Source organism: Vipera berus, assembly GCF_964194415.1.
Source record: "Vipera berus genome assembly, chromosome: 2".
Lineage (NCBI taxonomy): Eukaryota > Metazoa > Chordata > Lepidosauria > Squamata > Viperidae > Vipera > Vipera berus.
This window is the reverse complement of record NC_138203.1, coordinates 261,421,712-261,445,859: the sequence shown is the minus strand read 5'-3', so window position 1 is coordinate 261,445,859 and position 24,148 is coordinate 261,421,712. Positions and strand designations below refer to the sequence as shown.

Genomic DNA, 24,148 nt, shown 5'->3' with positions numbered 1-24,148 from the left:
ACAGAGGAATAACCTCTATCTCGGGCCCGCCAGAGATCATTCACCAGCGCGACCAATGCCGTCTCCGTGCTGTGCCCTGGTCTGAAACCCGATTGGTACGGATCTAGATATTCAGCTTCCTCCAGGTTCAAAGGGAGCTGTTGTGCCACCACGCTCTCAACGACCTTCGCAAGGAAGCGAAGGTTGGAGACAGGACGGAAGTTGTTTAAAACAGCTGGGTCCAGTGCTGGTTTCTTGAGGAGGGGCCTTACCACCGCCTCTTTCAAGGCCGCAGGGAAGTACCCTTCACTCAGTGAGGCATTGATAACTGCTAGGAGCCAGCTTCGTGTAACCTCCCGAGATGCATAGACTAGCCAGGAGGGACACGGGTCCAACAAACTTGTGGCGGCACTTAGTTTCCCCATGATCTTGTCCACTTCATCCGGAGTCACAGGATCGAACTCTTCCCAAATGTACTCGGCCAACTTCATCGTTTTCCTCTCGTTAGTACGCTGCCGAGTCACTTTTTTTGTGAGACAGGCAGCCATCATGTCCTATCATGTCTCCCCTAAGTCTTCTTTTCATCAGACTGAATAGCCCAAGTTCCTTCAGCCTGTATTTATAGTGCACGAGGTGCTCCACACATTCTTATTTCCCAATGTTGTATCTAGATTTTGTATACTTTTATGTCTGTCTTTCAAAATGCTGTAAGCTGCCTTCTTGAAGAGGTGGTAAATGTTAAAATAATTGTTGTTAATATACAAGTGTTATTAAGCAGATATAGATCAGCGGCCCTCCTTCTAATGTCAACATTCTGAGATTTTATTTTTTAATCAAACTCCCATCACATCAGTCTCCTTTATTAGGTCTGAATGACTCACTCCATCTCTTACCTGTCTAGTTTTTGCAAAGGAAATTTGTGTTTCATAAAACAAATAATGCTAGCGGATATGGCTGAGAAACCAAGAGGATATTGGCCCGATCTTCTGTCTCTTTTCATCTAGATAGCTCTTGATCAGTCCATTATTTGCCTTTCATCTACAGATATACAGTACAGTATGTACCTTTCTATGAAGCTTTGGGAAATCTCAGCTCATCTTTGGTATTATTGGATGCTGCAGGAAACCAAAGGAGGACAAAATGTTATCTGAATCACGAGAACTTTTTTCCCCAAGACCAACAGAACTAAAAAAGTATGTATGACTTTTAATTTTTAAAAAACCTCTTCAAAGTTCAATGTGGAACTAGACAATATCATCCAGATATATGGTTTGCACAAATGTTGCATCTTATACTGCAACAAATGCTGTGTTTGCACAAAAACCCTCTGCCTTTCCATGATTAAGCTGAATTATGCTTTTCTCAATCCAATTTTTGAGGTTCACAAAAGGGCCTGGAGGCTAAATTGTATAAAGAACAGTTGAGGGATCTAGGTTTCTCTAGCCTATCAAAGAAAAGGATTGTGTGTGTGGGGGGGACACGATAGTTGTGTTTCAGTACTTGAGGGGTTGTCACAAAGAAGACGGGATTGGTTATTCTCCAAAGCACCAGAGGGCAGGACAGGAAGTAGTGGGTGGAAACTTGTCAAAGAGAGATACAATCTAGAAGTAAGGAGAAATTTTGTGACAGTGAGAGCAATCAAACAAAGGAATAGCTTGCCTCCTGGGGTTGTGGGTCTTCCATCACTGGAGGTTTTCAAAATAGACTGGACAACCATTTGACTGGGATGGTACAAGACTCCTGCCTTGAGCAGGGGGGATTGGACTACTAGAAGGTCCCTTCTAGTCCTATGATTCTTTTGTTTCAAACCTTACACATTAGGCTATTAAATATGTGTCATCAGGCATCTGCTGATCTTATTCTTTTATTTTTTATTTTTTAATCGTTTTAAAGCAGCACGCGTCACCCTCTGCTCTCTAAGATCATCCAAAGAAGTTGTAGCTTGATCTCCTCCAGCACCGTTCTCCTCCGTCTGTCCATCTTCAACCTCTTGATGTTCTCCTTCTCCAGATCTCTTTGCAGCTTCCAAAAGTAATAATGGGGTTGCTTTTAAAACGTTATTATAAAAATCACGCGCCTGCATCACAGTAACCAAACGGTACCTTTTACCTTCATGCATCACCATCAACCCAACTGGGATCTCCCATCTGAACCTTATATCTCGTTGTTTGAGCTCTTGCACAAGAAATGTAAAATCCTTCCTTCTCCTTAAAATCTTTGGAGGAATTTCTTTTAGAACCAAAACTTCTTGATCAGCAATCACAACTTTAGAATCATAGGCAGCTTGTATAACTTCATCTCTAATTTCCCTCTTTACAAAATAAACCACCACATCTCTAGGCAGCTTTCTCTGTCTAGCAATCCATGAATTCACACGAAACACTTTATCCATACCTCCCTTTATTTCAGATGCTGGCTGATTCAATACCACTTCCAGAGCCTCAGAAATCAGCTGCTTTAGATCTTCCTTAATATTCTCTTTTAAGCCTCTGATTCTAACAGCAAACTGCATCTGGTAATATTGAGCAAGACTCAATTCTCTGTCCATTTTGTCTCTTAAATCTTCATTCTCCAATACTTTTGCTTCTAATATGGCATTCTTTTGAGTCAAATCTTCCACTTTTTCATCCAGGTCTTCCACACATTCAGCCACTTTATACACTGAAGACAAAATGTCTGCCTTCATCACACTGAACTTCTGTTCCATCCTCTCTTCCATTCTCTCCTCCAATTTCTCCAATTTCTCCTCCATCCGTGCAAATTTATCACCCATTGATTCCAGAATTACCTGAGCATGTTTTTCAAGAGCATCTTGTAGATCCTTCGGTGTCAATACATCAGGAGGATGCAACGCCTGCAATGATGATTGTTGCGTCGGAGAAGTTCCAGCACTCCGAAGAGTTTTTGAGGGAGGTTTAGCCGCCATCTTTTACTTCCACTTGTGACGCACTTTCACTTTAAGTTTAAAAAAGTCCATCAAGCTCGAGAGTAAAATATAATAATCCTCTTCATCCTTTCCTCTTGTACCGCTCTGCCTGCTCCTTTTATTCCATAGTCCTTCCTTCAGGCAGGGGTGGTCGCAAACGCCTGGCTCTGCTCCAAAAAATCCGGAGCAGAGACGCTGGCCAGCTGGGAGCGACCCAGGCTACGGGGGAGTTCGATCCTTCAGCCGCCCAAGCAACAAGCTCAGGCGGCCCCGGAGAACTCAACCCCTACCTGGGGCCTCACCCCCTCCTCTTCTCCCGAGGAGGGGGCTTCAAATTCACCCGAACAGCTGATTGGCGCTGTTTCGGGTGAAAATTACTCAGCTGAGCCGCGGGCAGCCCGGGAAGGCTGTCTCCGGCGCCGCGCGTACTTATACGTACTTATAGCCAAGCAGTGGGAGGAGCACGGCCTAAAAAAGATAGTCCTATCAGAGCAGCGCTTTAAGAGCTTTGGGATGATATGCATGACAACTAAATTTTTAACTTGGAACGTTAATGGACTAAATTCACCACAGAAGAGGAAGAAAGTTTTTTAATATTTAAAACAATTCAAGATAGATGTTATATGTTTGCAAGAAACGTATATTAGGGTTGTGGATCAAAAGTATTTACTGAACTCAAGGTTGGGTACGCGATTTGTTGCTTCTGCAATGAATAAGAAAAATGGAGTGGTTGTTTATGTTAAAAGTGCTTTAACAGCAGACTTAATTGAAGCAGATAAGCATGGAAGATACGTTATGATAGAGCTGCTGCTAGAAGGCAAAAAGACGCTTTTAGTTGGATTATATGCTCCTAATCAACAACAAGCTGACTTTTTTAGTTTACTTTATACAAAGCTTACCCAGTTGGATTATAAATCTGTTATTTTTATGGGGGATTGGAATGGTGTTTTGGATGTACAGATGGACAAGGCTGGAGCTTTTAAGCGCGTCCCAAGTCATGCTAGATTGCCTAAACCTTTTTTTTTTTTTTTGAAATGAAGATTTTATATTAATAGTGTTTGTAGTTATTCTATATGAGCTAGAGAGTGATAGATTTTAGAGTTTACGGTTGTTAGCATGTGGTTGTTTATGATTCTTTTTTTCTGTTTTTTATACCTTGTACTTAGCTCTGGGAAGTCGGGGGGGAGGGGGGGAGGGGTAAGGAGGGAGGGATAGGGGAGGGGTAGGGGGGTTTGTTAAAGATAAAATGTATGATAAAACTTTTTAATAAAAAAAAAATATATGTGTCATCAGCTTAGTATCAGTTTTTAGACACCATGTAGATGGATGTTCTTCAGGACAATCTATCACCAATATGGTCCTTCAGGTCTTCCAAAAGTGTATCTGTCACTGCTTTGAGTCCATCTGACTTTGCTGAACTGCAACCTCTCACATCCTAGACATAAATTATTTCAATTCCTCCCATTGGGATGGCATTATAGGGCATTGCAGGAGAAAATAACTAGACACTGGGACAGTTGTTTTCCCTTGTGTCATCACTTTGCTGAACATCTAATTCTCATAGTGCCATCTAATGCATATGTGTATTTACTCATGTAGTATGACCATAGTATTATTATCTATCCTTATTATCTTCTTTACTCCCCCCCCTCTTATTGGTACTATTATGATTATTCTGTTGCTTTGCACATACACTGAGAGCTTCTGCACTGGAGTCAAATTACTTGTGTGTCTAATCACACTTGGTCAAATAAAGTATTTGTGTTCAGTTTGCTGCCAGTTATTTTCTTCAAAGTATCATAATCTGAGCCTGGACATTGGAGTCTCAAGTGAAAATTTGAGGTTGACTTGTTCTATGATGCATTGGGTTGATTTCTTTTGGCTCCCCCAGTACACTCAGGAAGTTATCTCCAACATCAAAGTATTGATAAAAACGTCAATATTCTATCCCACTATGGAAAGTCAGCACCCCAGGGAAGGAAATATTAAAAGGGCAGAAAAATATATTTCCTAAAAAGATATTGAAGAACCAGGAAAGCACGGCCAGTTTTCTTAATAGTCCCAGGTCTCCTTCCCCCAAGCAGAAACCAGTTCTATAGAAATGCAGATGTAAACCATCAGGAAGGTTGGAGCTGGAAGCTTAGGAAGACAAAGACCCCTAAAATCTACATACCCCAGCCCCAGGAAAGCAGGATATGACCTTTGGACATAATAAGATTAACCCACCACCATCAAGAATACCAGAAAGGCACACCCAGACTCAGGTCAGGAAATACGAAGCCTGAAACAGGAAATAACTCCAAACAAAAGGCTCCAAAGGGTATAAAAACCCACTCTCTACATGTGCTCAGTCCTTTTTCTGCTAGAACCATCTTTCTGTCTGGCTCTCCTCTGCAATAAACTGTAATCTTCTTCCTAAAGCAGTCGCCATGTTGTTTATCCCCGGCTTGGACTGAACCATGATGAAGACTTTTCTTCCTACACCACTTCTTCAAAGTCCAACATTCTTTGCCATAAAATGTCACAGACAAAACCAAAGATGTCATAGTACACCCCCCCCTCCAACCCTCCTGAGGAAACCTATGGCTCCAACCCTCTGCTCACCTTCTGTGATTCATAAGTAGTTCTCGGTGAAGTTCTTGGTGGCTTTTCGAGGCTCTTACAGGATTGAGCAGTTTTTTAGGTTTGATAAGATCAGGATTTCCATCAAGATAATCAGGATGAGTCATGATATTCCCAATGTCAGGCCGCTCTGATTGCATGTCTGAATACATAGATGCTGGGGGAGGGAGAGACATCAGACAACGCATTACAATAAATGGGGAAAAAAAATCTCAGAAATCAGGCATAAATCAAACCCAAAGCCCTTAGATTTTAGAATCATAGTTTTTATCTGAGTGATTCTTATCTCTAAACAAAGTTACCAATTTACATTAGAAAACTTACAAGACATTCTATTTTTTAATTATTTAGTCTTGGAAGATCAAGTAAAATATCATGTGAACTCCTGTGCTTTGGATTAATATAGATGGTAGATGTATAGTGACACTACTACTACTACTACTACTACTACTACTAGTTTTGGTGAGGCAATCAGTATTAGTTTCTTTCACTTTCTAATTTTTGCTAATATTTTAGCACAATATTGCCTAAACTCTTTCATGTAAATAGTCAGAAATGAATGATAACAATAATTCTAAATTGAATTATAATTCTTTGGTTCAAAAAAAAACATGTTTGGATTTGCATCCCTTCAAATGTATGCTAAGCAAAATTCTCCCCATCCCTAGTCAGTTCAGAGCCAAATTTAACTGCAAATGTCTTCTTGAGGCAGATCCTGAGTAGCTCAGGATCATTATACATAAATGTTTGGATGCTCATCAAAATAGCTTCCTACAACCTGATGACCTTGTCGTAAGTTAGAATGACATACAGAGTTGTCAACCAGCATGACCAATAATTGGTATGTTTACCTGTTTACTTGTTTGTCTTACACATGAGATTTATGTCATAAGATTTAAAGCCTATCTTTCCTCTGAGTGTTAATACATAAACTGAACAAACGAGAACCAGTAATAAAAATGTTCTGGACCGATGCATGTTGAAAAGCATATTCCTTTTTCAAGAGTTCATCTGAAACACCTGTGATCAAGCTCACAGCTCCCAAAACCATTTTTAATGGCATGTGGTTTCCTCTCCCTCTTCACTGTCTGTCCTCCTTGTTCATCGGTCTGCCATGTTTCCCATATCAGTAATCACATGGGGTGGACCAGACTCTGCAAGACAGTAGCTCAGCCAATCGATGGTTGAAAGCGGACATGGATCTTCCTGGACACTCACTCCTCCCTCCCTCCCTCCCTCCCTCCTCTCTCTCTCTCTCTCTCTCTCTCTCTCTCTCTCTCTCTCTCTCTCTCACACACACACACACACACACACACACACAGAGGCATACTCAAGGAATACAGAGCTAAAGCAACACTGGATCCCTTTCCACGATGCTCTTCTACCTCTCCCTTCCTGACTGCTGGACTTGTTCTACTTTTTACCAAACATCTCCAAAGTCCAATAGGAAGCTGAAAGGGAGAAGGGCACATTAAGTAAATTACAGAAAAACAGAAAACATTCTTTTTTTTCTTTTGTAAAAAGACAGTGACTGAATTCATAGCACTACAGGGGTTCCCTCCTGCAAGGTACAATGACAGGTCTCTGATGGCTAATGGAAAAAGACTCAAGCAAAGCCAATCGCCATGGATTACATCACTATAATTGGGGTGAAAAGTTCAGTGCTACAATTAAGCAGCACAGGAGGGATAAGGGGTCTTGTGACTCCTTTCACCAAGTATGAGTGGCTAACGGAAATGGCTAACGGTGTGTGTGGACAGTGTCCTTATCTCACTCCTTTTCTTTTTCAAGAAAGATTTTCTTGTTATGCTTTGAAATGATGCAGACAACTTCTGTTAACTTGGAAAGTTCAACATGGTTTGGGAGTCCACAAACTATAGGGGTGGGTAGCTGAGACTAATATAACCCCTGGAGAGTTACAGCGCTAAGACTGAAGAAAATTTTGTATTAAACCCCTTGTGCTGCAAATATTTTGCATTAAATCCCTAGTGCTGCAAATACCTGGGAACAGCACTGGGGTTCCTAGTTTTAGAATGATTAAAACCAGAATTTTGCCTAGTAAAAACAGGCCCATGAATAAAACACAAGAAGCAGGGAGGTTGTCCTGTGTGTTACCAATTTAAGATTTAGAAATGTTTGCCTAAGGAAAGTGTTTATTTGCTTCTTTAGGCAGAGGGTTATTTTCAAGATGTTGCAATACCTGACATTTTAAAAACCATGAATTTGGGACAAATGGGAGAAGATGTTTGCAAGGATAATGCGGAGGAGACAAGATTCATTATACTAATATGATTATGTAATACCCAAGCTCAAGTCAATAGAAAGGTGAAGAAAAGCAAAACTGAATGTCCCAAAGATGCTTTTTCACAAGGCAACTGGACTTTTTTGTTTTTCTTTGAAGATGTTCTGCTTCTTATCCAAGAAGCTTCTTCAGCTCTGACTGGATGGTAGGGAAAGGAAGGATTTATACTCCTTGCAGACAGATTGTCATTTGCATTCTTTTAGAGAGTCATTGAGGCCACCTGGAGGTTTATCTGTCTCGTCAGGGTCAACACAGATAGTAGTGCAAATGGGTGTGGAGCCTTCTTGGAATTGCTGAAAGAACTGTGTTGTAGACTGGAGATAGATGGTACTGTATCCCCCCCCTCCACCCTGTTGAGAGAGGGCTGTTCAATTTTGACATAAATGGCCTCTTTGACTCCTCTTTCAAACCAGTGGTCCAAAATGTGGACTTTGCTATCTTCGAAAGAGTCTTTCAAAGGCAGATGGGAAACTGAATGTCATTTATTATATATATCAAATAAATGATCATTGTGGTATGTGGCATTAAGAACCCACAGTTCATAGCAAAAGCAGATGATGAAATGCTGCCTACCTCAACCTGATGCCTTCCAGAGGCCTTGGATCTGCATGAGAGGGTGCCACCGTTAGAGACAGACTGTACACTGTATTCACTTTCCAACAATGGAAAAGTGCTGTTCAGCCATCCGTGTCTTCTTGATGAAAAAAAAGTGAGATCCCTTTATTGGATCAGACATGTAACAAAACTGGTGTAGAGGGCCATATGTCGAACAGATATGCCTTTGCAGCTTTACATAACATGACTCACATCAATCTCACTTCTGGGTAATTGTGGTCATTGCACCATTCTTCAAGAAGAAAAAGGATTCAGGCACAGACAGCAGAAAAACATATCTTCTTGTGTGTGGGGGGGTTGTCTCCCTCAAATATGTGGACAGCATGTGAGGCAGTATACAGGTAGTCCTTGACTTATGACCACATTTGAGCCCAAAATTTCTGTTGTTAAGCAAGACATTTGTTAAGTGAGTTTTGCCCCATTCTACGGCCTTGCTTGCCACAGTTGTTATGTGACTCACAGCAGTTGTTAAGTTAGTAACAAGGTTGTTAAATGAATCTGGCTTCCCCTTGACTTTGCTTGTCAGAAGGTTGCAAAAGGTGACTCCAGGACACGGCAACTGTCATAAATATGAACTATTTGCCAAGCGTCCAAATTTTGATCACATGACCATGGGGACACTGCAGTGGTTGTAAGTATGAAAAAGTCATAAATTACTTTTTTAAAGTGCCATTGTAACTTCAAACGGTCGCTAAACAAACTGTTGCAAGTTGAGGACTACCTGTAATTAGGGAAGGACTGTAACTCAGTGACAGCCCTCACAGTTTGCCTATGAAAGATTCCATTTTAGTTCCCAGTATCTATTTTTATTTATTAAATTTATATGCTGTCCATCTTGCCTAAAGGTGATTCTAGATGATTTATAACCAAGTATTTCAACTTTGAAATATTACTGACCGATATCCTAGACAGCTCCTGCCAACATCATCAATCACCATAAACAGCTGGACCAGATAAGCCATGGAACTATGTTATCAGAGACTTCTGAGGCAGAGTCCCTCAAACACATTAAAAGCGGTCTTTCTTGTGTAACCTACATTAGATGTTCTTCCTGAACCTGGAATCTGTTTCTTTTTTCCCCCGTTTCAAAATATTCACCTCAGCCTTTCTGGAAGAAATAACCTTCTTATGCTTCACCCTCCTCATCTCTGAAAGATATAAATTGGGTTGAGATGCAGTACCAGGTATTCAGGCAGCCTCATGCCTGGAGATTTGTATTCTCTGTGCTTAAACTGATACTATGATCAACATCTCCTGCCATCTCTCTCTTACACAATAGTGCCTTTGGCAAAGAAAACTATCTTTCCATTAATGTGCTGTTTGTCCTTGAATTATGTAAGTCTTACGGTTGTTTCAGACCAGAAATTGTCTTCAATAGGGATTCTAATATGTTCTTGTTCTCTTGTTTTTCTCTCTCTCTCTATCTCCCCCCCCCCGCAACATTATGTCCCTTTTTCTAAACATGAGATAAAAAGCAAAGTGACCGAGCTGAAGAATGTTTTCATGTTCCCTTGTTGCTTGTGATAGATAAGTAACAATTTCTATTAAGACCTTTTCTTGTAAAATGAGAGGTACTGAAAAGACACAATTCCTAGTTACTTTGGCAGGAGAAGAAAGGAATAATTCTGACCACTCTTCTGTAAACTTTTTATAATAACTTTTTATTACAGTTTATAATTGCAAAGATAAAAAAACGAATACAAACTATGAAAAATATGAGAGTAAAAAAAAGAAAAAACATAATAAAGAAAAAAGGGATATATAAAGAGATGACTTCCCTCTTCATCACCAGAACAAAGTATTTCAGTAACTTATCACTGATATTACAACAAAAGATCTCTGCGACCATTTTGTCCAAACAAGAGAAGTAATGTTTGCAAAAAGAGGCTGAATTGGTTTGTTAACTTGCTCAGAATCCTTAAAAATCACATGGCATAACTGCCCATGAGAGAAATTCAGGGCTGGCATTGGTAGCTCCTTTGCTCAATGAAATTAATGCTTGCTCATTTGAAGTCAAATGAAACAATTTTTATTGTAATGTTAGCGATGTTTCATCTTTCAGCTCTGGTTGATAACACTGGGGTTCAGCCAAAGAACTGGAGTCAAGCTATTCTCCAAAGCTCCTGAAGGCAGGACAAGAAGCAATGGATGGAAACTAACCAAGGAGAGAAGCAACCTAGAACTAAGGAGAAATTTCCTGACAGAACAATTAACCAGTGGAACAACCTGCCTCCAGAAGTGGTGAATGCTCCAACACTGGAAGTTTTTAAGAAGAGACTGGACAGCCATTTGTCTGAAATGGTATAGGGTTTCCTGCCTGAGCAGGGGGTTGGACTAGATGACCTCCAAGGTCCCTTCCAACTTTATTATTATTATTATTATAACCTGGTAGCAAGGCTAGGGGTAAGTATATTATGGGCTATATGTAGTTCCTGGTATCCAGGAACAGATTCTTGTGAGCTTTGTTATCCCAACAGTGATGGGAAAAGAAATCCAGCGAGCCATTTTCGTGGGGATCAAGGGACCCAAAATCCCAAATGACGCCTTCACGACGTGTTTCCCAACCTTGGCAACTTTAATATGTGGGGACTTCAACTCCCAGAATTCGCCAACTAGCATATTGGCTGGGGAATTCTGGGTGCTGAAGCCACACATATTAAAGTTGCCAAGGTTGAAAAAGCACTGCCCTCATGCTTTACACTCCCCATAATTCTGATCAATTTACCTGGGAAAGGAATTGCTACCCAACCCTGCCTAGTTTTCCAGATATGGAACTTAACAAATCTTCTTATACCACTTCACTTGTCTCTGACATTCAGGATCCTTATTGTCCTACTCTGGATTTCAATTGCCATTTTTTAAGGCTCTGACATTTGTTTCCTATCTTGATGTATTCTGTTCCCCACCACCTGCTCATTCTCACATGTGCAGGTGAGAGATCTAGATGGACACATCTTTCATGGAATCTTCCTTAAATTCTGTTGGCATTTTTTTAATATGGTGAGATAAGACCTACCAACCAACAGACCTATCTTCCCAGCTTTTCTCAGATGTTTTGTGTACTGAACAATACAGACATAGGGTTGATGTAAGTAGGTTTAGCTGAAGCAGAAATCTTCTTAAAACAGGATCCTGCTTGAGGAAAGGCTTGAAGGCTTAATTTATATAGATTAATGACCATCCCCCCCCCACACCAATAAATGGGGCACTGAACATGCTGAGAAAATTGATAAGTCACTTGAGCTTTAGAACATTAGGTGCTTTTGCATATATTATATTCTGCCCCATTTTCATTCTGGTTGTTTTGCAGATTGAAAGTTTCAGATAAATTGTAGTCTGAGAGCTGCCCTAGTTCCTATATTCATTTACAGACCTACAGGGATTTTTTTTTTGTGAGAGAGAGAACAGTTATGTAGCTGATAAGAAAAACCCAGACTACTATTGCTTCCCCCACTGTGGCATCTGCTGCTCATTTTGCTTAATGGTAGGCCTGATCCTATTTTTATACAAAATCCCTTTCTGCTGTCCTATTTACTGCAATTGATTGTATGAGTTCTGCACCACATATTATGCGCGTTTCCTCTCTCATTATTCATGTTCCAAAGAGCAGGAAATACATTATGAATCCTACCACACCAATATGCTCAGTATGCAGAGGAACGTGTTTCTAGCGCTCACAGTTCGCGTGAAGATAGATCTTTACAGAACATCGAAAACTCAACTGCTAGTTGGAAAAATGGCTTTCCTTGTACTGCTTCAGACAGAGAAGGAACATGAAGTTCTCAGGTGTTTTAAGTTTCTCAAAAAGAAATGTAGCTTGGCTTTAAGGGCTTAGATACCCATTTCAAATTCAAAGCGTTTCTGTGTATTAAGGCTTCATGTGACAGCATCATATTATTCTCCAGATCCTAAGAAATTAATCATGGCTGCATAAAAAGCTGTGAAATCTCTATGGAGATGGCAATTCATGTGTCAAGATAAACATCTACAGCACAGCACTTATGGCTGCCCATATCTTGCTAATACATCAGAGCTTTATAATTTTTTTTATTCACCCATTTGTTTCCTTTGTGATTTTAGGCAAAAACACCAGAATGTGAGCCAACAGGGAAATATTGCCAGCAATGCAAATAAGATAATCATTACATGTAAAGACCAGAGTATATCAAAATACTATTAAAATGCTATTAAAAGATTGAAAAGGGACAGAATTTTGATGCTAAAATTCCTTAAATGATTTCTTGAAAGATTGACTGGATCATAGAAAGTTCACTGTGACTAAAGTATGTACTCCTACAAGTTGAGCAAGTATTCAACAAATATTTACTCTTGAATTAAAGGTGGGGCAACACAGGCTTTTGCTGGTGTGTACCTGCTCTCTCTCAAAGTTCATGCATCTCACTGTTCTCTTTAAAAACAATTTCTCAAGACAATCCATGTGTGGTAGTGGCGCAGTGGTTAGAATACAGTATTGCAGGCTAACTCAGCCCACAGTCTGAAGTTCAATCTTGATGGGCTCAAGGTTGAATCAGCCTTCCATCCTTCCGAGGTTAGTAAAATGAGGACCCAGATTGTTGGGGACAATAGGCTGACTCTGTAAACCACTTAGAGAGGGCTGTAAAGCACTGTGAAGCGGTATATAAGTCTAAGTGCTATTGCTATTTCTCCAGAGCAGCACACTAAAACAAGGAAGCCCTCCCGCTTTCACTGTTAGAAATTTGGTTGAAAATTCAAAGATCAGCTTTTTGAACCTGGTATCTCGCAGCGTATGTCCTTAATCCTAATTCTGGGTTTCTCCAAACATTCTGTGAGAAGTAGAACAGAATGTTGCATCGACAATCATATGTAGTGTACTCTATACCACAGTATGTTTGTTCTATTTTACAGTACGTTAGGGCTATTTGGCAATGTATAAACGTGATGATGATAGGTGACAGACTGAGAAACAGGCTGAAAGATCAACTGTCTCTGCTAGAAAACATATAGGAGCATATATCAATTGACCTTATGATGCAGTCTTAGTTGGCCTACCAGTTCATTAGGATATGGGAAAGCTAGGGAACTTGATGACTGGGAGCTCCCTAAAAGAAAGACTTACTTACTTACTTACTTATTTATTTATTATTTATTGGATTTATATACCGCCCCTCTCCTGAAGGACTCGGGGCGGTGTACAGGGCAATTAAAACACAACATATAGCACATAATATACAAAAATTAAAATAAATTAAACCAAGTAGCCCAAGCAATAAAACACACTCTAAAATTTAAAATTTGGAATTTAAAATCTAAAATCCCAATCCCTCAGTCCAGGCCGGCAAGTTCAAATAACCAAGTCTTCAGGTCGCGGCGAAAAGAGCGAAGGTCGGGAGCCAACCGGAGCTCAACAGGGAGCTGGTTCCAGAGGGCAGGTGCGCCCACAGAGAATGCTCTCCCCCTGGGGGCCGCCAGTCGACATTCCCTGACCGACAGCACCCTGAGGAGGCCCTCTCTGTGGGAGCGCACAGGACGATGGGAAGTTAACACCGGCAAAAGGTACTCCCGTAAATAATCCTGGCCCATGCCATTTAGGGCTTTATAGGTCATCACCAGCACCTTGAATCTCAACTTAAAACACAATTGCAAAGAATTCATATGAAGAAAACAAAAAAAATCCTAGTAAAGACCCAACCAAAAAGAGGACTCATACAGGAACTGAGATAGTTTGGAATTGTAGAGCGGTGTCAAGAAATTGAAAGCTGAGAATAAACTGAGTTTAGCCAAGGATGCTAAGGAGAACTAAAAAGATATCTTCACATATGTCCGAAATAAAAATAAAACCTGCAGATCAATGAATATGGCAAAATGGCAAAAGACAGAACTACCTAACCCACAGTTTGGGTAAGTCTTCTCCGAGAAGAGGAAAATGTCCCCTTAATCAGCTATGGGTAGGATTGAAACTTGAGACTTATAGAAATATGGTCTGGGATGCTTATTATCCTGAATGAGTTTAATTCTCTGGGCCAGTTAAAATGTATCCCAGGATATTGAAGGAACTTGCTGATGGAATGGATGAACTTTATCATACAAGAATCCTGTTGATCGGATGATGAAAATTGAAACCTGGGAAGATTCTATAGTTTTTTACAGGAAGTTCTACAGAACTGGCAACTCAGTCATTAAGTGATGCGGTCATTAGGTGAAAATCACGACAATGACTGTGCTTGTGATTTAACTTCACCTTTCCTTTGCAGCATCACAAGTATAGGACCCCAAAAGCTGGACAAGCCCACATGGTAGGGAAGGGTTCTGGAATTCATATCTAGAGAAAACGAGGTAAAAGGGCAAATCTTATAGCCCTTTTCCCACACTCCCCTGCCCTTTGGAATGCTGACTCGGGTGCTGAGATAACTAGCAAAAAAAGAAAAGAATTGATATTTGTATTTACATTCATTGAAGGGAAAGAGATCGCAAGAGAGTAAGCAGACATGCAGTGGGGAAATATACATGAAAGGCAATCCAACAGCACCGGCTGTTTGCCTAAGGTGCTTGCTGCCAGTCTCTTAGGAGGCGAACAAAAGCCTTTAGTGTGAAACTGTTTAGGGTCACGTCAATTTCAGCCCGCAGCTTCTAAGCACCCAGCTTCTAATCAGTTAAGATTGCAAAGTTCAGTTAGTTAACTTTTCTTAGCCTGAGGTGGAAAAGAACAGCTCAGGAAGAAACCAGCAATCTCTTTGCTCTGTGAGGAGGCAAAAAAAGGGGGAAAATATGTTTGGGCCTGGTACTAACAGCCTGTGACTGTGAACATGAGCGATGCTGCAAAGGTGGGCATTATTTGCAAAGTTACTTCATCATGGTAACTGCAAACACTCACTGTCTGCGGCAGTTGCTAACTGAGGACTATTCATAATGCAAACCATAAGTACCCTTACCTATGAGGACTTTTAAAATCATGAAAATTACGAGAGGCTAGCATGTAAAGATTTAAGGTGCTGGTACTTACCTTTAAAGCCCTACATGGCTTAGGCCCGGGATACTTGCAGGACCGTCTGCTACCGGGGACGACTTCCCATCGCCCAGTGCGCTCACACAGAGAGGGTCTTCTCAGGGTGCCGTCGGCCAGACAATGTCGGCTGGCGACCCCCAGGGGGAGGGCCTTCTCTGTGGGAGCACCAGCCCTTTGGAACCAGCTTCCCCTTGAGCTTCGGATGGCCCCGGACCTCCGGTCCTTCCGCCGCGACCTCAAAACTTTTCTCTTCCATCAGGCTGACCTGGATTGATGATGGGTTTTTAAATATGTTTTAATTTTTAATTGTAGTTAATTTATTTTGGGGCTGTTATTTAATTCGTTTTTAATTTTTGTATTGTTGTTTTTTATTGTTGTAAGCCGCCCTGAGTCCTTTGGGAGATAGGGCGGCATATAAGTCCCAAAAATAAATAAATAAATAAATAAATAAATTGTCAACAGTATTTCTTGCCTGACATCTCTTGATCAAGGTGCTTCCATCATAGATTGTGGAATTGCTGATGTAATACACTATATCTTGATTTCAGCCAATTATTTGATGCAGTACCCCATGACTGTCAAACCACTAGGCTATGGTTGCGTAGCATGACAAAGAAGTGGCTATATTGCTGGTTGAAAAATGTGTTCACGAATATTCATCAACTGGAGGGAGATACAGAGAAGGACCTATTGATCTCAGTTCTGGACTCTGAACATTTCAACAGTTGTGTTTATAACTTGGAGGAAGAGATAGAGGGAATGCTTATGACATTTGCAAATGACATAAAATTTGGCGGGATAGCTACCAATAAAATTCAGAATCCTCTTGATAAGTTAGGATGTGGACTGAAACTAACAAGAGTTGAAATTACTGCAAAGTTCTTCCCTTAGGAAAAAGAAGTGAAATACATAAGAATGGTGAGACCATGCTTGTGAAAATACATTAAGTATGGTGAGACCATGCTTGTACTTGTGAAAAGTCTCAAAATAGTAAATTACAAATTGGAGTATGAGTCAGCAATGTGATACAAACAAGCAAGAAGTTCAAGACTTGTTCTCTCTCACTTCAGAGAAGATGGCACAGAGACATGGATTTAAGTTATAAGAAGGCAGATTCCAAATAAATGTTGAAAAAGTTTCTATCTGACAGTAAAACAGTTTGATAGGAGAATGACTGTGAGAGCTTTCATTCACTGCATGTCTTCAATTGGAGACTAGGCATTTACCTGTTGTTGTTGTTGTTGTTAGCTGTGAAGTCGTGTCTGACCCATCGCGACCCCATGGACAACGTTCCTCCAGGCCTTCCTGTCCTCTACCATCTTCTGGAATCCATTTAAGCTCATGTCTACTGCTTCAGTGACTCCATCCAGCCACCTCATTCTCTGTCGTCCCCTTCTTCCTTTGCCCTCAACCTTTCCCAGCATTACAGTAGGCTCTTCTCCAGTGAGTCCTTCCTTCTCATTTGGTGGCCAAAGTATTTGAGTTTTAGCTTAAGGATCTGGCCTTCTAAAGAGCAGTCAAGATTGATCTCCTCTAGGACTGACCGATCGCCTTGCAGTCCAAGGGACTCGCAGGAGTCTTCTCCAGCACCATAGTTCAAAGGCCTCAATTCTTTGGCGCTCAGCCTTTCTTATGGTCCAACTTACACTGCCATACATTGCAACTGGGAAGACCATAGCCTTGACTATATGCATTTTTGTTGACAGGGTGATGTCTCTGCTTTTTAGTGTGCTGTCTAGATTTGCCATTGCTTTCTTCCCCAGGAGCAAGCGTCTTTTAATTTCTTGGCTACAGTCCCCATCTGCAGTGATCTTGGAGCCCAGGAAAATAAAATCTGTCACTACCTCCATTTCTTCCCCATCTATTTGCCAGGAATTGAGAGGGCCGGATGCCAGGATCTTGGTTTTCTTTTTCTTTTTTTTATTAAAGAGTTTTACAAAAACAAAATTTTACAATATATCCCCAAATCCCTCCCACCCCAAACCCACCCACTTCCCCCCCCCACTTCCCAGAGCTAAATACAGGATTATAGTTACAATAATCATATTCTAAATAAAAATTATGCATAATATACAATTAACCAAATTCATAATGCGCTTTAACTCTCTTTTAACATAACTACAAACAACGTACCAACGTACTTGGTTTTCTTAATGTTAAGTTTAAACCCAACTTTTGCACTCTCCTTCTTCACCCACAAGAGGCTCTTTAATTCTTCTTCACTTTCTGCCATTAGAGTGGTATCATCTGCATATCTTAGGTCAATGATGGCAAACCTTTTAGAGACTGAGTGCCCAAACTGCAACCCAAAACCACTTATGTATCGTCAGGTGCCGGGTGGTGTGGCCCATTGGGTGGGTGTGGCCAATTGGGTGGTGTGGCCCATTGGGTGTACATGACTGTGGTGGTAATGGCAGACTTGGTGGGACTAAAAAGTTCAATTCATCAATTCCAATTCTGCGAGATCTTCTTTTCCCCCGTGAGAAGTTGAAATTGATTGATTGAACCTTTTTTTTGTACACGGCAGCGGAGGTCTAAAGCTAAAAGGTTTTATAAAACCCAGCTGAAGGCCTAGAACTAGGGCGACAGAGTGCATGTCCACAGAGAGGGTTGTTGATATTTCTCCCGGCAATCTTAATTCCAACTTTTGATTCATCTAGCCCTGCCTTTCTCATGATGTGCTCTGCATATAAGTTAAACAGGCAGGGCGACAGTATACAGCCTTGCCGGACTCCTTTCCCAATTTTGAACCAATCAGTGGTTCCATGTCCAGTTCTCACTGTTGCTTCTTAACTCACATATAGGTTTCTCAAGAGACAAATAAGATGGTCTGGTACTCCCATCTCTTTAAGAACTTGCCACAGTTTGTTGTGATCCACACAATCAAAGGCTTTAGCATAGTCAATGAAGCAGAAGTAGATGTTTTTCTGGAACTCCCTAGCTTTCTCCATGATCCAGCGTATGTTGACGATTTGATCTTTAGTTCCTCTGCCTGTTCAAAATACTGCCTGTACTTCTGGTAATTCTCGATCCACATACTGCTGGAGTCTAGCTTGTAGGATTTTAAGCATAACTTTACTAGCATGTGAAATGAGTGCAATGGTGCGATAGTTTGAACATTCTTTAGCACTGCCTTTCTTTGGAATTGGAATGTAAACTTTTTTTTCCCAATCCTATGGCCACTGCTGAGTTTTCCAAATTTGCTGGCAAATTGAGTGTAGCACTTTTACTGCATCGTCTTTTAAGATTTTGAATAGCTCAGCTGGAATACTGTCACCTCCACTAGCTTTGTTGTTGCTCAGCTTTTCTAAGGCCCACTTCACTTCACATTCTAGGATGTCTGGCTCGAGGTCAGTGACCACCTCATTGTGATTATCAGGGACGTTAAGCTCATTCTTGTATAGTTCTTCTGTGTAATTTTGCCACCTCTTCTTAATCTCTTCTGCCTCTGTTAGGTCCCTGCCATTTTGGTCCTTTATCATGCCCATTTTTGCATGAAACGTTCCCTTCATCTCTCCAATTTTCTTGAAGAGATCTCTAGTTCTCCCTATTCTATTGTTTTCTTCTATTTCTTTGCACTGTTCATTTAAGAAGGCATTCTTATTCTTCTAGCTATTCTCTGGAATTCTGCATTCAATTGGGCGTATCTTTCTTTTTCTCCCTTGCCTTTCGCTTCCCTCCTTTCCTTAGCTATTTGTAAAGCTTCCTCAGACAGCCATTTTGCTTTCTTGCATTTCTTTTTCTTTGGGATGCTTTTAGTTGCTACCTCTTGTACAATGTTGCAAACCTCCGTCCATAGTTCTTCAGGCACTCTGTCTATCAGATCTAATTCCTTAAATCTATTTGTCACCTCTACTGTATATTCAACAGGGATATGATTTAATTCATACCTGAGTGGTCTAGTGCTTTTCCCTACTTTCTTCAGTTTAAGCCTAAACTTTGCAACGAGAAGCTCCTGGTCTGAGCCACAGTCAGCTCCTGGTCTTGTTTTTACTGACTGTATAGAGCTTCTCCATCTTTGGCTGCAGAGCACATAGTCAATCTGATTTCTGTGTTGGCCATCTGGTGATGTCCATGTGTAGAGCCGTCTCTTGGGTTGTTGGAAAAGTTTTTGCTATGACCTTTGTATTCTCTTGACAAAATTCTATCAGCCTGTGCCCTGCTTCATTTTGTACTCCAAGGCCAAACTTGCCTGTTATTCCGCTTATCTTTTGGCTTCCTACTTTAGCATTCCAATCTCCCATTAATGATAAGGACATCATTTTTTGGTGTTAGTTCTATAAGGTGCTGTAGGGCTTCATAGAACTGGTCAATTTCATCCTGTTCAGCACCAGTGGTTGGGACATAGACTAAGACTACTGTGATATTGAATGGTTTGCTTTGGATTTGAACTGAGATCATTCTGTCATTTTGGGGATTGTATCCTAGTATTGCTTTTCCTATTCTTTTATTGACTATGAAGGCTACTCCATTTCTTCTGAGGGATTCTTGCCCGCAGTAGTATACCTGATGGTCATCTGAATTAAATTCACCCATTCCTGTCCATTTTAGTTCGCTGATTCCTAAGATGTCGATGTTCAGTCTTGTCATCTCTTGTTTGACCATGTCCAGCTTGCCTGGATTCATGGATCTTACATTCAAGGTTCCTATGGAGAAAAAATCTTTACAGCATCAGACTTTCCTTTCACCACCAGACACATCCACAGCTTAGCGTCCTTTCGGCTTTGGCCCAGTCGCTTCATTCTTTCTGGCGCTACTAGCACTAGCCCTCTGCTCTTCCCCAGTAACATATTGGACGCCTTCTGACCTGAGGAGCTCATCTTCCAGCGTCATATCGTTTTGCCTTTTGGTACTGTCCATAGGGTTTTCATGGCAAAGATACTGGAGTGGGTTGCCATTTCCTTCTCCAGTAGATCACGTTTTGTCAGAACTCTCTGCTATGACCTGTCCGTCTTGTGTGGCCCTGCATGGCATAGCTCATAGCTTCATTGAATTACGCAAGCCCCTTTGCCATGACAAGACAGTAATCCATGAAGGGGATTTACCTGTTAGGATTATTTAATTTGGGTTTCTCTATTGAGCAAAGCTTTGGATCTGAAGATCTAAACAGTGGCTGTTATAGGTAGTCCTCAACTTATGATCAGTTGCTTAATGACCATTTGAAATTATGATGGACTCTCCAAAAGATACTTATGACCTGGTTCCAAAGTTCATGTGATTGCATTTTGGGTGCTCAGCAACTGTCCCACATTTACAGCTGTTTGCAACATCACATGCTCACATGATTGCAATTTACAATGTCTTTGATGAAAATAACTTCTGATTTTCAGAATTTACTCCTGATTTCCAGGAAAAAAAATGCCCACAGAGAAGAATGGATTTGCTTAATAACCCTGGCATTTGCTTAATGACATCTTCAAAAAACAAAACCAAACCCAGATCAGTCATGTGATGACCCAACTTTACAACCCTCATGACTTATGATCATAATATCCAGGCTCAATTAAAGTCATAAGTTGAGGACTATCTGTATGAGGACTTCCCACCCTCATAATCTTCTGGAGGACTTGAAGATTTAGTTTCATCATTTGGTCTGCATACTCAGTTTCCACCCCTCCCTCATGTTGAAGGAAAGAGTAAATTCAAAAAGGTTAGGATGCTTTCTGAAGTGAGAGGCGTGTGCAGTGGCTTTGTGGAGGTGGCCATAATTTTTCCTCCTGAATTTGTATTATATATAGATTACTTGAGAGCCATAGATAAATTTTTCATACATATTCCCTGAACCACAGACTGACCACTGCAGATTTTTACAGTAATAGCAATAGCACTTGACTTATACATATCTTCATAGACTTATATTTATCTTTAGATCTTTTGCCCATTAAAGATCCCATCATTCTATAAAAAGCTCAGATCCATTTCCCTCTCCAAAATTGTCCTTTATTTCACTGAGAAAATATAATACCCTGCAGTGGAAAAGTAGCATTTCACATATTTTGCTACCTTTAATAATGAAGATGCTACATCTGAAAAGCTGACATTATCATGGTCCATTACACAAAGCTTATCGTTTCGCTTGCCAAGTACAAATATCAAATACAAAAAAGGGTTGCCATATCAACTCAGTTTCTCCCTTGTAAGATTTCATTCCCAAGTCTGATCTTTGACAAACTCTTGTGTAACAGGAAGTTGTTGGGGTGTGTGTGTGGGGGGAAGGCTAATAAAAATATTTAAAAACAAAATTCCACACAAAACTAGTCCTTTTAAAAATGGACACCTATCTTTCACATAGATTTCCTCTTAGGAGAGATATAGTGAAAGAAACATGTTTTTTTTAAATCATTTGACTTGGTAAAATGGGCATTAACAGAATAAAACACAGTTCCGTATCTAATTCTGAAAGTAGGCACCATGGAGATTGCTGAGGTGAAATTTGAAGACATCTGAGGAGGATCCCACTATTTTAAGAGTCTTCTAAAATCCAGCCCAATTAACTATTAGGAATGGCTGATTTATTCTTTTGCTGTTGTAACAGGTTGATGTGGTGAACCCATTGTGTAGACTAATTGGTTTAAAAGCTTTACCGCCCCCACATTACAGATCTGCTAGAAAGCACTAGAAATGTGGATGCTTCTTTTGCTACCAATATACTTTGAAAGAGAACTAGTTTCTCAGAATAGTTTATAGCAGCGGTGTCCAACTTTGACAACTTTAAGACTTGGGGACTTCCACCTCCCAGAATTCTCCAGTCGGCATGGCCAGATGGAGAATTCTGGGAGTTGAAGTCCACAGGTCTTAAAGTTGCCAGGATTGCTCTTGGTTTATAGAAATTAGCTTGAGAATATTGCAGTAAGGGCTATATTCATGTTACTATCAGGGCTTTGAAAAAAATATCAACTTAACTGAGAAGCAATATCCAACCACTATGGCATATTGTCTACTTACCTAATTTTATAAGCCCAGCCAAGATACTGTGGGGTGTAAGGACACCTAATATCCATGGACATTTCCCTTGATGCCCACTACAACCTCTGACTTCATTGCTATTTGATATTTTTATGGCATTCAACAGCATGGGTTAAAGATAAAACGACTTATAAAATTTATAAAATCCTCAATGTGATACAGCAAATTATTCCTTCAAGTTATCACAGTAAGTTGGAAATAGAAAAATATCTAAAAATGATCACCTGCATGGTGGAAAAATCTCTATATGGGAACTGCATGGTCACGTTATTTGAGAATAGCAGCTCCATGTGCAAAACTGACATAAGCACACACATGGGAGAGATTTTCAGATTTAGATGAAGGACAAATTGCACGTCAAATGCTTTAGAAGAAACAATTGAGGCAGCAGAAGCAAAGAAAGAAGATAACAAATAAACATTGTTAGTAGTAGATAATGAATATTCTTTGGAAAGGGGAGAAACAGTGTCTTGGATGCTCAGTCCACCCAATTTCATGGAACATCCTGATTTGCAAAATCACTTCTGGAAGAAATGGTACCATATTTATAATATAGCAAATTGTAACTGGCTAAATATTTTAAACTATATGTCTTATAGGTTGGGTGAAAGAACCACAGACTCAACCATTATGATAGTTGATGACTAAAGTTAAGTCTGATTCCTAAAGTTACCATACCCATTCAACATACCCATTTCCCACAAAATTATGCAAATTGAGGTCTCGTGAGACTATTTTACTAGTCCACATGACATGTGAAATAAATGTAGGAATCACATAATCCCCTTTAAGCATTTTTAAATTAAATTTTGCCTTAATTTGTAAGCCATTGCACTGCTTCAAAAATATATGAGTTATTCAGTGTTGTACATCTCTCAAAAAACTTTTGTCCTCGTAGGTATAGCAGAAGTGCCCCCTTCCTCATTGCTTTATAGACATAAATGATAGCTGTTGCGATTTGAATGCTTCTCACGTATAAATAATTTCTGTGAGATGAGGGTTATGGCTGTACAGTACAGTATGTTTATCTGGAAGAGTTTTAACCTTTGTTTTGGGCATATTTGACACAGCATGTTGGTATTAACCCAACCAGATTACTTTATGGTACACAGTATTGCACAGACCCAGAAAATACGTTAGCAAAGTAACCAGATTATGCGAGTTAAGCAAAAAGGATAGATATGCATTTCACTAATTTTAATGCAATTTTCTTGCCTATTTGCTAGGAAGCATTTGAAAGGGATGGTTTGCAAAACATACTGGCATTAATAAGGCATCTTTCTGATAAGTACAAAAGTAGCCGCTTTCTCTGGAAAGTTCAGTGTGACTCCTTTGTAGGTTTTCCCCAGTCTTCTGACCTTTTGTATGCATATAAAGCCATGCCATGTCACAAGGAGTCCCGCTGATATCTACCAAAAAGATAAACAGTAAGCCGGGAATTCCTTATCTGGATCATTATGATACAAGCTATGTCTGCTAGAATTTACACTGCACTCTCACAGCAATGGAAGGTGCAGACAGAGGCTTTATTTTCAGTCAGCCTTTCATACAGCCCGAAGCTAACTTCGGGCTGAGAGGGAATGACTGGACTAAGGTCACCCAGCTGATATCCATGCCTAAGGAAGGAGTATAATGGCTTGGGTCCGGACTATCTAAGGGAACACCTGCTGCCGGCATCAACTTCCCATCGTCCTGTGCGCTCCCATAGGGAGGGCCTCCTTAGGGTGCCGCCGGTCAGGGAATGCTGGCGGGT

At 40.5% G+C, this 24,148-nt stretch overlaps 1 protein-coding gene across 2 annotated transcripts in view; it reads right to left on the bottom strand.

The window, feature by feature from the left end:
• FAM107A (family with sequence similarity 107 member A) overlaps window positions 1–24,148 on the bottom strand; it is a 43,944-nt gene that overhangs the window by 10,852 nt on the left and 8,944 nt on the right. For both annotated transcript variants that reach the window (XM_081320050.1, XM_081320051.1), the window contains exon 2: window positions 5,510–5,684. In XM_081320050.1, the coding sequence (XP_081176176.1) occupies window positions 5,510–5,684 (175 nt within the window). The remainder of the gene's footprint in view (window positions 1–5,509; window positions 5,685–24,148) is intronic.